Source organism: Marmota monax, unplaced genomic scaffold, assembly GCF_021218885.2.
Source record: "Marmota monax isolate L192 unplaced genomic scaffold, Marmota_monax_Labrador192_F-V1.1 WCK01_AAM20220418_F8-fsc00007, whole genome shotgun sequence".
Classification (NCBI taxonomy): Eukaryota; Metazoa; Chordata; class Mammalia; order Rodentia; family Sciuridae; genus Marmota; species Marmota monax.
In genome coordinates this window covers 1,098,122-1,111,087 of record NW_026692781.1, presented here as the reverse complement: position 1 = coordinate 1,111,087, position 12,966 = coordinate 1,098,122, and the positions used below count along the sequence as shown (strand labels likewise).

Sequence of the window (12,966 nt, the reverse complement as noted above, 5' to 3'; positions counted from 1 at the left end):
ATGTTTATTTACACCTCATTACTTGATGAATGGGTTGAAAAGCTGAGAATGGAAAGTGTGGTAAGCATCTCCACTTAGGGATCCATCATAGTAAAGTTAACACATCTTTGAAATGATAATGTAATGAGCCATTTCGCAGAAACTGGCTTCACAGGCAACTTTTCAAAAATGTTATCTGTTAGACACAGGAAAGGAGATATCCTTGTTTGCACTGTGGCAGAGGACATAAGAGATTGCAGCTCAAGACAAAAGAACAGAGGTTTACAAAAAAATACGACAAAAATGCTACAGTAGATACAACTTAGAAACTGGTTTTACTCTGCTGCAAACAAATGGACAAGATATTGTACAATATATAATAAAAAGTACAGCATAATACAAGTGCCACTAATAGAAGAAACTTAAGAATAAGACTTAAAAATGCTTATTTGTAATATATATTTATATATATACACACTGCAATAAAAAGCCACAATAAATACACGAATTTCTATGTCATTCATAATAAATACTGAAAATATAAATACAGAAGACTACAGCTAATATGAATAAATTATTACAACATAAGGTCCAAGTTAAATCTTGTTGAACATTATTGTAGCTTATTTTATATACCCTTTGGCATCTTTGATGTTATAACTTATACACAAGAGAAATCAATCTAGAACCTGTGACACACAACATGACATCTTAGTGTAAAATAACTGTATATATGGATTGTAGTTGGGTTCTCTTCCCTTTCAACCTTTATAATTCACTAGATGGAACACAGCAGTAATTAAATATCTACTGAGGTTCTAAGGATGTTAATTAATAATAAAAAGTCAATGAAAAGATAAAACTACTTATAACATCAAAATATAATGGATAGCACAGTGGCTTTTCTGAGTTTTTAAAGTTACATTGTTTTTTTCCTAGCATCAAACAAATAAAAAAAAACATTAAAAAATACCTTTAAAAGACTTCCCTTGTGTAAGGACCATTTCTAAGATCTGAATGGTTCAACATAGACAAAGAATAAACCCCAAAATCCTTTGGATCCTTTAATCTACCAATACATTGAGCTCACTAGATTTCACCAGAATTTGCAAAGGTATCAAATTTCTATGGCTGCTGGAAAATGGAGACACAGTTGAAGTCTAAGAGTATGATCAAGACACTGCAAAAGGTGATATTTATCTATGCAACCAATTATATATATACGTTTTAATGGGGAAATGTATTTTTGACCAAAATCAAATGACCTTTCTTATCAAATTGATATACCCTGTGACATTGAGGGAAATACATTAAAATAACAAAGTGCCATTTTCTGCATTAACAGGCATTAACCAGTACATATGTATTAATAGTTCTATCTTAAGAGGCTATTACACCAGAAATGCAATAAACTAAAAAGAAAGCAGATCAACTTTACTAAGACACAATAAAGGCTGAGGTTCTTAAGAACAGAGTTGTAATCTACAGGTTTAATTTTTTTTATTTTTATTTTTATTTACTATTTCTGTACTGTAAATGTCTAGCATTTATTATACATCAAACACTTTTGAAACATGTTTCACAAACTACGCCTCGGACTTATTTCCATAGAGTTGCCTAGAGTCAATTAAAACATGGGCCAAATTTTACATGAGCATTCTACAGCATTTTTTTTTAAAGGGTAAATCCCCATAATGTTATTTGTGGGGAGCAACCACACTTATGTGGCTGTCATTTCCCAAGAGCATCTGAGTTGGAGGAGATAAGTAGCTGTACCTAGGTTGAAAAAAATCCCATGGAGAAAGAAACCATTGATTTCAGGGGTGCTCCTTATCTTCTGGTTAGTTCTGCTTCTGAGTTGGAGTCAACTCTGAGCAATCAGAAAAGGTTCTGAAAGCTGCAAGGAGTACTTGGGTCAAGTGATTTAATCAGAAAAAAATCACCATCCCCTAGGACTCCTCCCTTTATTTTCAGACTCTGTCAAGATGACAAATTTTTAAATCATTTTCCTGATCCCTGAGAAAGTAAGCAGTCATTGTTTAAGTAACACGAGTACAAAGGCTGGGATCAAATGGTGGCTGAGTAACTCTCTGGAGTCATTTTATTCTAGATTAGATTCTTCACAGCTAGTCACATCTTCTCCAAGAGGAGTAGAAAAACTTTAGATTCTTATTTGTCATTTTAGGTTAAGGAAAGATTAATGAGAAGATACTTATTTAGAAGCAAGAACATAAGAAGGCTTACTTTAAAAAAAAATAATCGTAACTTCTCAGAAAGTTGAGCATTTTAAAAGTTGAGTCACTTGATTCAGGTTCTGTTTGTCACTGGGGATTTGAATAGTCACCTTTCTTAACATTACTTCCAGAAATAACAGCAATTTAAAAAAAATACAAACAGAAATAAATGTGTAACTATATTTGTCAAATGCAGATCACATTACTGGTATTGTTTTAGTGCCTACATCTTTTTTAAAACATCTGATTTCTTAAATTAATGAAACCATCATATGTAATACTTATCAAATCAAATACTTATCAAACCAACTTTCTTTGAATCTCTTGCTACAATAGCCCAAATTACCACAACTGTTGCCAGGTGCCTAGCCCACAAAGACTAGCCAAGATATTTTCTTATTGTGAAAAAACCTAAAAGAGCTGGATTGTGTTGCTAAGGAAACCACCTTCCCCAGAGATGTTAAGAATAGATGGGTATCTATCCTGTTGGGCATGCCTGAGTGACAGTCCTCCTGGGGGTAGATGGATGAGCCAAATGACCTCTGGAGATCTCTCCTTGTCTCAGGACTATAAAATCTGAAGAATACTGAAGAATCTCAAACTTTTCATTATTCACACACAGTTAGCCATTGTGACTATCTTAAAAGATTAAACCCTTCTGAGACAACCATTTGGCATGACTAGTACCTAATAAATTATATTTCAGACAGTAACCTTTGGCAGTGGACCCTGTTTGATTGTGATACAAACAAAGTGACTTTCCCAATTGTTAAATTTAAAAATCTTTCAAGTTTAGATATCTTTGATATCATTAAATCACTCAAAGTTAAACATGATATCAAAAGAATGAAAATAGTCAATCATTTATTTCCTAGAGTAGATATTTACGTTTTTCCTCTTTAGGAGAATTCAGATTTGGATTTCGTCCCTTCCTTTTCTTCCATATTTAAATAAGCTTGCAAAATACACACAGATCTTTTCAAAACTGGTTATTTTCTGAAGGCGAAGGGGAAAGCTCAATGGGCAATATGAAAAAGGAAGAGCAAAATAAAATTGGATAAAATGGGGTACAAAGCTATTATTTTCAAACTGGCTTTTGTGTGTGTGTGTGTGTGTTTCTCATATATAGAGACAACAATAATACTACATTAGGAGGGCATAACCCAGACAAGAGGTGGCTAATCTTACTCAGTGTAGCAGTAGGAGGTGATGTAGATCCCTGGACATAGAAGTTCCCAGATAATTAAAAAACAAATTTAGTTGTAGATGGACAGAATGTCTTTATTTTACTTACTTATTTTTTTATGTGGTGCTAAGGATCGAACCCAGTGCCTCACACATGCTAGGCAAGTGGTCTGCCACTGAGCTACAGCCCCAGCTCTAGATAATTTTAAAGAATCATTTCCAAGTCAGTTTTTTCCAAATACTCACTAATAAATGCCTTTTTAAGATAATTCGAAGTTTGATAAAACCACTGAATAAGAAATCAACAGAGAAAGAAATATTTAAATGTGAAACTACACCAAAATTGCAACTAAAGTCATTAAATCAAGTCATATGAATTAGCTTAGATAAAAGCAAGGCTAATTTTTACTGTAAATTTGCCTCCTCCTAAATCTAGTTAATTTACATTATCTTAAATATATTTAAATGACCTTACACATGACTCTAGAATCAGAATTACTGAATGGACTTTAAAATCCACATGGTACGGTATAATGCAGGGAAGAATTACCTTATGAGCATGTTGAATACAAATGCTACCCTAAAGTAAAATCTGTCAGATTCCTTTGAAATTGTAGTCCTGCCAGAAATTTTTGTGATCAATAAAATGACAGTAGAGTTGACTTTTCTTGAATTATAAACAAGCATAGAGGATTAAATAAAAAACAATTGTCCTGTGTAATGATACGTTTATCACAAGGGAAAGGAAATCACTAACAATGTGACTTAAATCTTTGAAATTATTTCATTTCCCATGGATGTAACAAGTATCAGAATTTCTAAAATTCCAGGTTGTACATTAATAATATATTTTTAAATCCACATATAAAAAGATAAACTGAAAATAAACACTGGATTAGGCTTTGAATCTGGTTACATATACTCTCCTGATTCCCATCATTCTGACTCACCACTCTCAGAATAGAATTCCAGTCAGTATGTAGACAAACTAGCCCCAGGACTGATCAACAGCTAGCAACCAGGTGATATCACATTTTTGTTTTGAATTTTCCATAAGATAAGAAACCAACTGCATTGTTGAGGAAGTGGGTCTCATGGTCTAGCTTGAAAAACCAAAAGAGAAGTCCAAAGTACAGTTTAAAATGACTATTCTAAAAGTGACATTGAATTTATATTTTTGGCAGGTAAAATACCAAAGAGCTTCTTTATTTCTAGATATCCACACTTTTGACAATAAGTCATTCATCAGTCTTTTTAATGTTTAAATTTCTTTAAAAATGGTTTCTTTACAATTGTGTAGATCTGTTTTTATTACCTAAAGCATCAAATTAAATAAATATGGTTTATATAATCAATGTGGATGTTGATCAGCAGACATAAGGACCAAGTGCACTAAGAGGAAGGCCATGTCATAACTAGATCTTCTAGGTTTCAGATCACCTGTTACTTGTGAACTTTCTGGTGTCATAAGACCTAGCCTGGCCCTGCTGAAACCTTTTTATAGTTTCTAAGTGACATCACTAACTATTAGACTTAGACTCCATTCCTCACCCACTTCCTGACACTTCTATAACTCTTGTGAGATTTCAAATTGCTGGTATTCAATTAATGAAGTCAATTATATTATTTAATGCCACAGAAAACATTTGTGAGATGTGCTGTATGTGCCAAGCTGTGGTTTTTTTTTGGCTTAAGTTTCTAAGTTACTCCAGCACAAATGAGCAGATCTCAGAAAAAGAATGCAATCAGAAGTTGCAAAATTGTATCAGAACTAGAGTGCTCAAGGCGAAAAACTTCTGGTGTTGGTTGTGGTAAAAATACCACAAATAACTCCAATGTCAAATCACAGTGAAGGCTTGCTTTTGAAAGCATAAAGGTACTTCTCAATTAATCTTGGTATTTTATCCAGTGACAAGGACTAAACTGTCTTTGAGAGAATAAGAAGCATATGACATCTTACAGTTATGTTATGAAGTTATATTTGAGAAACAAAGGGATTCAAAACACCTTTTAAAAACAGAAGTTCTGTTGACTTCTGAGGATGTCAGTCTTCCACCTGCTCATTTGGGGTTTGTAACTCCAAACTAAAAGTGAGGGGTATCTTATGACTTCCTTTTTCTACCTGCTTCAGGCAATGCCTTTGGAATTTGGAACAGGAGCCTGTTTTGATAGCCTATTTATAAAGAAGTAAGAGTGACTATGCTTCACATTTTGTTTCAAAAATTTCCTGACATGTTTGCTGGATTATGCAGGAATTAAACCCCTTTGAAAGTGTGTGGTAGGGATTTTACAGGTATAAACTTAGCATCACTGATATAGTCTACACCAAAGAAGCAATTTGCCAAAATCTCTTTCTAGGATTTTGGTTCTAGCAAAGTCCACATATAATTTACCAATTGCAGATGGGGAAAAGGAAAGAAGATCTAGTGAGTTCCATTAATTTAAGAAAAAAGAAGCATTCTTTTAGTTGCAGTTTGCATATAATTGGACTTTTTTTAATAACATGCTATAAACTCATATTAAAATAATTTGCATAGACTTGACTAATTCATTTCACCCTTCATCACTCTTAGAACGTATGGCTCCTCACCCCCCAGTATTTTTACTAACAAGGACTATTGCTCTAACATAACAGGTATTGAATAAATGTTTGTTGAAAAAGTGGATTTTAATAAATTCTGAATATCAAGACCAATAATATATATTTGAAAATATATTTAAAAATCTAAAACCAATTTATTAATCTATAGGAAATAAATCATGATATATTTTTCTGCTTAATGAAAACTAAGCCAGATTTTGCCTAGAAGTCATCTACTAGAGTGTAAAAATTTCAAAGGACATAACAACAATCTCTTTGCTACTTGATTAATTTCTGAACAGTGTCACCTGGAGTGTGTAACATATATGATTACACTGTAACATATATGTTTGTGAAGATTTTATCACTTGAAGAATTAGTAGTTTCACATTTTATATGTGGCTGGAAAAATTAGAAAAATCTAATTTCATCACAAAGAAAAGACCTTCAACAAGTAACTATATTATTCAACCAAACAAAAGACATGAGACAAATGGGTTTTATCAATGTCTTAATGATTGGGGATCAAGGAATGAGAAAAACTTAAGTAAAATTTTCTTTGACTTTCTTCTCCAAAAAGAAATCAAGGATGACAAAGGACATGTGCAAGTTGCTCCAAACACTTGACTCGCAAATCAGTTTGACCTGGATTATAACTGGGAATTAAGCCCCATTTAAAGGTATAAGACTGAAGCTAAAACAACAGGGTGTGGAGCAGGAAGGTTTGCAATAGAAAGTGAATGAGTAAGAGCTGTGTGTCAAAAACTCTCATTTATTTGGTTAGGTATATTATGGAGTGATACAACAGCTGAAGGTCAGGTTATTGTGTGTGGTACAAAGATCTTAAGTATCCCAACTGGCTGCATCTGACTTGATACCCACTTCTAAAGGTTTAGAATAACCATAGCACTTTCCTGGTATATGAGCAGTTTTTTATTGAACAGAAGGGCTATTATTGGGGAAAAATTTTCAGATGGGAACACTGTGCTCCCTTTCAGCTTTTCTGGGAAAGGAAGTAACAATAAAATGATTCCATCATTAGTAGTATTTGCAATTTTGATCTAATAATTTCAAACTACAGTTTTAAAAATTATTCTTTTTTTTAATAGACCACATCTTAAGATCATAAAAACCATTTCAGATTTTAGGTTTGGAAAATTGAGTACCCAATACTGATCCTTTCCTAAAATCTGCTATTCTCTAGTGTGTGGTAAGCTTGTGTTTGGTGTGTGGGCGTGAGAGAATATAGGACTTATTATTTTTTAAAATATATAACCTGTGTATGTAGTTTGTGGAAAATATTTAGGGGTTGTTTAGGTGTGTGGAAATTCAGAATTGAAGTTGTCATGGTTGGAGCGATAATTCTTCTTAGTAGGGCAGTTACTTTGTACACCAACTGAACAGACAGAAGAAAAAAGCTCTTTCTTGTAGGCATCCTTTGGGAACAAAGCTACAAAACATAGATCCAGCCAAAAATTAAAAAAGCAACCTTTTGCTGGGCACAAAGGTACATGCCTATAATCCCAGCAACTAGGGAGGCTGAGTCAGGAGGATAGCCAGTTCAAGGCCAGCATAGCAATTTAGTGAGCCCCTCAGAAATTCTGCAAGGCCCTGTCTCAAACTAAAAAAGAAATAAAAAGAGCTGGGGATATAGCTCAGTATTAAAGCATCCTGGTTTCAATCCCTAGTACCAAACAAAACCCCAAAAAACCTTCTTGCAAAAATACAGCTGAATTGAAGGTAAAATATTCAGAAATTGGATTATCATCCTACCCTTCGATTTTGCCCCAGCCAGAGGTGGCTTTTTCTCACTTTCCCATACTCCAGTGTTTTAAGAATAACCTCAGCGTGCTTCACATGTAGACATTTCCAGAGCTTTTAATGGTCCAGTAAACATGGAACACATACTTCTTTTATGTGTTTGTATGAAGAAACAATAGCCTCTTGTCATTTTCTCTTTGGGCCTGTGCTCTTTAGATTGTATCAGTAGGGGGAAAAAATTAAAAATCAATCACTAAAAAACTGTAACCTTGAAGATAACTCAGGATATACCACCAAGATTTGAGCACCCCCACCCCATCTGATTAACCCTGGCTAATCATTCAAATGGAACCTTCCTGCCTTCATTACTGCTACCTATACCAGAACAAACCCAAAGCTCCTTCAAGGTTAATGATAATGGTTATAAATAGCCCAGTGGTGGGGGTAGGGAAGGGGTAGGAACCAACTGCGTTGTGGAAGAGCTGCCAAGTAAACATGTTTTCCCCACATCAAGTTCTCATAGAAAAATTTCCATTTGGAGGACTTTCTCTAGATCAAGCATTTTTAAAGTTCAATTAAATAAAATTTTAAGAAACTGAGTTCTACAATATATTTCTATTCATATTTCTAAATACTCAACTCTAAAAGACATAAAAAAAAAGTAGTGATGCAATCACTGGATAGCAAGGCATGTCCACATTTCAAATAGTCATAAATCATGTGAAATGATATAACAATAGAAGGTCAAAAATGTGAAGCAGGTCTATCATAATCATATTGCATTGGGGGAAAAAAAAAGCAGAACACGCTATTTAGTTACCTAAATTGATTTACAGGAAAAGGGTTTCCTAGAAGTCCTCCGATGAACCAAGTGCAGATAATCTGCAGGAGGGGAGTGCATGTCTTATTTCTATCTATTCCCTTGAATAAGAGAATATGAGGTAATCAGAGAGTTAGGCAATGCATTCTGAACTGTTCTGCTAAGTGTCCCAGGCAAGTCAAATCAAAATGCTTCAGAAAAGTAAGGCCTAGTTGAGTGTTTGGGTAGAGGCCCCCCTTCGATCAGCTAATTGCTAAATGGAAGTCCCACTATACACTTATTCTGTAGAGATGGATGGATCGCACTGTAGAAAAGGCTGGTTTGCTGAGGCTGTGTCTCTTCCACCTTTACTCAGCCTTCTCTGCATTTACCAAGTTAGGTCCTCAGAGTGGTGAAGGAAAATAAGCCATTTTCCTTCATAAGTATCATTGGAAGATTCCTCTATATTAATTGTATGAACCTTAGAATACTTACAGATTTTTTTTTAACTTAATTTTTTTTTTTTCGTTTCAAAGAGTTCTCAGTCCCCACCCCACACGAGGGATCGTGAAGGGGCACTAAAGTGCATTTTGATGTAGGGGATGGTAGAGTTTAAAGGTGCTGTCCAAGCTAAGAAACAAGATGATGCTGTTTAGAAAAGAAAGGCAATTCCTTCTACCTCCGTCTTAGGAGTCAGCTGAGGGAGGGCAGTGAACTGGACCCTCACCAGAGGATTGTCCTAACTCTGAACGTTAGAGAAAACTGTGTAAGGACCTGCACATATAGACTCATTTATTTGTCCAAAATAGCAAAAATAGGCCTATTTCACCCTTAAGAAAGTATTTGCAAATCTGATGAGTCAGGATCATAAAAACGTGAGTGGATTCCAGATGCAATCCACGTGGGCATGCTCTGTGGCGCTAGCTATGCATCTTCAGCTTGAATGAACATGCTGCTGTCCCTTTTCATCAAAACATGACTTCTGAACTACCATAAATAAAATACACATGAAACAATTAAAATTTTTTTCTTACAATAATTACTTTTACATTAAAAAGTCACCATCATCTTCAGATATATCGAAAATTAGGACTCTAAATCTTATTATTTTCCAGTCTCAGTTAACAATCTTGCACAGGCCCGATAATCCAAAACTTGGAGCTCTGTTCTGCACAGCTTGGCAGGTTTCACACAGTTTGACAGGTAGGCAACTGTGAGATATGCATTTTTAAAATTTAGCATTTTCTATCAAAATAGTCTGAAATCTTAAAATCCCCATAGTGACTGTATTTGTGCAATGCCACAGTCATGTAGCTAGAAAGGAGAAAACAAAATACAGTCTGGAAGATTAATCACAGTCCAAGTTTTCTTGGTCTTCAGTTTAAACAACGATGAGCCCAGGAAATCCAATTAAATACAGTGCCTTAAATAGGAGAAGAGTTGGTCCTGGAATAGAATAATTTAAGCTCTACTAAACAGGGACAGTCTCAACCACGGGAGATTTGATACACTCTTCGTGCAATCTGCTCTTTTCTGCAAGGCTCAAAGAATTTTCAGCAGGATGCTCCGAAAGGTGACTATCACCATTCAAGGTGGGGACAAACCCTTCCTGGGAAGGGCCTTTTAAGTATGAGTGAAATTCCACTTGAGGATGATTAGACCTGTGTTCGGGATATAAGCTATTGCAGGGCACGCCGCTATCATTTTCGGAAGAGGAGCAGCAAACGATTACAGAGGGGTTGGCAGCTGGGTAGTGGGAGGCACCATAGGCCTCTTCCGCTTGTCGGGCATAGTCAACGAATTGCTCTGGGGTCATGGTGTAAGGCACCAGCGAAAGGGTACCGTTTTTGACAGTATCTCGTTCTGAGTAGTTCTCAGCGATCTGGTTAGCAGTTCCTGGAATGTGGCTATCGATTTGGTAATACAGAGTTGAAGAGTTGGCATAAAAAGAAGCATTTTTTGCGTGGCTTTCGTGAACAGCAGTGCCATCGGAATAACAAAGGACCGAAGGAAGAGGGACCACTTCAGCATGAGTGCCCAGACCTTCCACGAAGCCGTCTCCTTTATCATCGTCGTCATCTTCCTCCTCCTCCTCTTCCTCCTCCTCCTCCTCCTCGTCTGACTCGCTAGGTGCCAGGCTTTGGGTGCTGGAATCGGTGACTCCACTGCAAAAGCTGCTCCCATCCTCCTCCTCTTCGTCTTCCTCCGCTTGGCAATCTAATTCCTCTGCAGACTGCAGGTGCAGCACTGCAGCCTGGGGTTCAGTTTCAATCTCAAAATTTTCTGCGATAGAATATTCTACGGAGTGAGCGACAGGGCCCATGGAACTACTGTGAGCACTTATCTCACCGTGGCAGCCGTTCAGCGTGGGGATTTGCTGCTCTCGGTTTTTCTCCAGTTCAAGTTTCATTATTGTGTGCAAAAAGTGAGTCCGGACACGGATAGGATTAAATTCAATTCTACCTGCTGTGTTACTACAACCTTCTTTAGTGCAGCCACACGGGAAAGACATACGATCCACCTTAGAAGGAAGAACACAGATTAGCACCATGGAACTATTACAAGCCAAATAAAAATTTGGTTCCTTCCAGCAACCCCTTTGAATTAAGTAATCCACTTAATTCCACTATGTCAGAGCAAATACTAATAAAACTGCAAATAAATATGAGAAGGGGAAGTGAAGTCTTAAATCATAAAGAGTTAAGTAGTTTCTAAACCTATATTTAAGATAAAAGTAGAAATTTGGTATATGTGGGCATTTTTATTTCTTTGATCTTATCACCTCCAGTGCCTTCTTTACTTCTTTCTCCATTCCCTACATTTCTTTTCTCTTTATGCCTTTAATTTTGCTCTCATTTTTCAATGCTTCTATTCTTCCTATAATCTCCCTTTTTTTTCCTGCTGGATTCCGGGTCACCTACCAATTTTAAACACACAAACTTATAGTACTTCTTCCCACCTGCTATTTTTTTTTTCATAGTGCTGGGATTAAACCCAGGGCCTTGTGCATGCCAGGCAATTACTCTACCAACTGAGCTATATCCCCAGCCCCCACCGGCTATCTTTAATTTAACCTACATGATGTTCCTCATGCTACCTATATTCTTTTCCCTTTGCTCACTCTCAAAGATGTCCAGGTTGACACCACTTAGCATCATGCAGTATTATAATTCATTCTCATTGGTTCAACTTGATGCATGGGTGAATGTGAGCATACTGCAAAGATGCAGTGGGTATACACACTGGCAAATGTGTTTAGGTCCTGTTCTCCCCTTTTCTTTCCCACTCCGTCAGACTACAGGCTTTTTGATGTAACGTATGTACGTTACATCAGTATCTCAGAATTACTTGAGTGATGGGCTCTAAGGAAAGAGTGATTGCATTAACCAAGGATTTTGGACTGACCTCTTTACTCAGGTGGTAAAGTGGAAATCTGGGAAACGCATAGGTACTCCTAAGATATTTGCCAACTGTCTCAGACTCTACAAATCAACCTGTGTGCAAACCAAAGTACAGACAAGAAAAAAGCTTGCTCTGCTTCCCATCTTATCCAAATACAGGGAATATACTATGCTACAGAGGAGATTGCCAAGTTAGTGTAGTTATCTCAGTCCCAATGAAAAGCAGTAGCAAATGTCAGTGGCAGAATCTGTAGCCATTTTCTTATGAACCTCTTTTCTGTGGATCCATCCTAAGCTATATTCATTTAAGGGGAACTGTTCTATTTTACTTGCAGGAAGGACTCTCTTTATTGAAAAAGCTGTGGCTGCATAAAATAATAGCAACTAACCACAGACCACCAATGATGTTAGAGATAAATGGGACCTGAGAATTATCTAGTTCAGAGGTTGTAAACCTTTTCTCCCACTTTTAATTAGTTTTAACCTTTAAGTTTTTAGAAGTGTAATCAACTAGGTGAGATTGGTAGGGGATATTTTCCAACACTTATATAAACTTAAATTTTAGGCTCTTCTTAGGAGTAAAATAGGCTTTTCACTGCTGTATTCCCAAGTTGCCAAAAAAAAAAAAATCTCTCTTTAGGTTTCCCCCCTATATTCCTCTAACCAATCTTGCAGTATAGGGATACTTGAACACTTTTTGTTGTTGTTGTTGTTTTGCTAAAAAAAAACCTTAACAGCTGGGAGTAACTGTAATAACTTTTCTTTCCCTACAAAGGGCAAGAGTTTAAATATTTTAGTCTTTCTTGGCCATATGGTCTCTGTGCTACTACTCAGTTCTGCAGCAGAAGCTTGAAATTAGTCATAAATAATAGGGTAAATAAACAAATAAACTGGCAGTGTTCCAATAAACTTTGTTTATGAAAACATGTGTTTGGCTGGATTTGGTCTGTGAGTTGATAGTTGGCCAACCTAACATAGTCCAGCCCATTCATTTTAAAGATGAAAAAACAGCACAGAGAGTTAACC

General features: G+C 36.1%; 1 protein-coding gene across 5 annotated transcripts in view; it reads right to left on the bottom strand.

The window, feature by feature from the left end:
- Positions 1-295: 295 nt before the first annotated feature.
- Positions 296-12,966, bottom strand: part of Csrnp3 (cysteine and serine rich nuclear protein 3) — a 197,568-nt gene continuing 184,897 nt past the window's right edge. For all 5 annotated transcript variants that reach the window (XM_046447402.2, XM_058580143.1, XM_058580144.1 and 2 more), the window contains one exon: positions 296-11,060. In XM_046447402.2, coding sequence (XP_046303358.1) covers positions 10,011-11,060 — 1,050 coding nt within the window. In that variant the 3' untranslated portion in view covers positions 296-10,010. The remainder of the gene's footprint in view (positions 11,061-12,966) is intronic.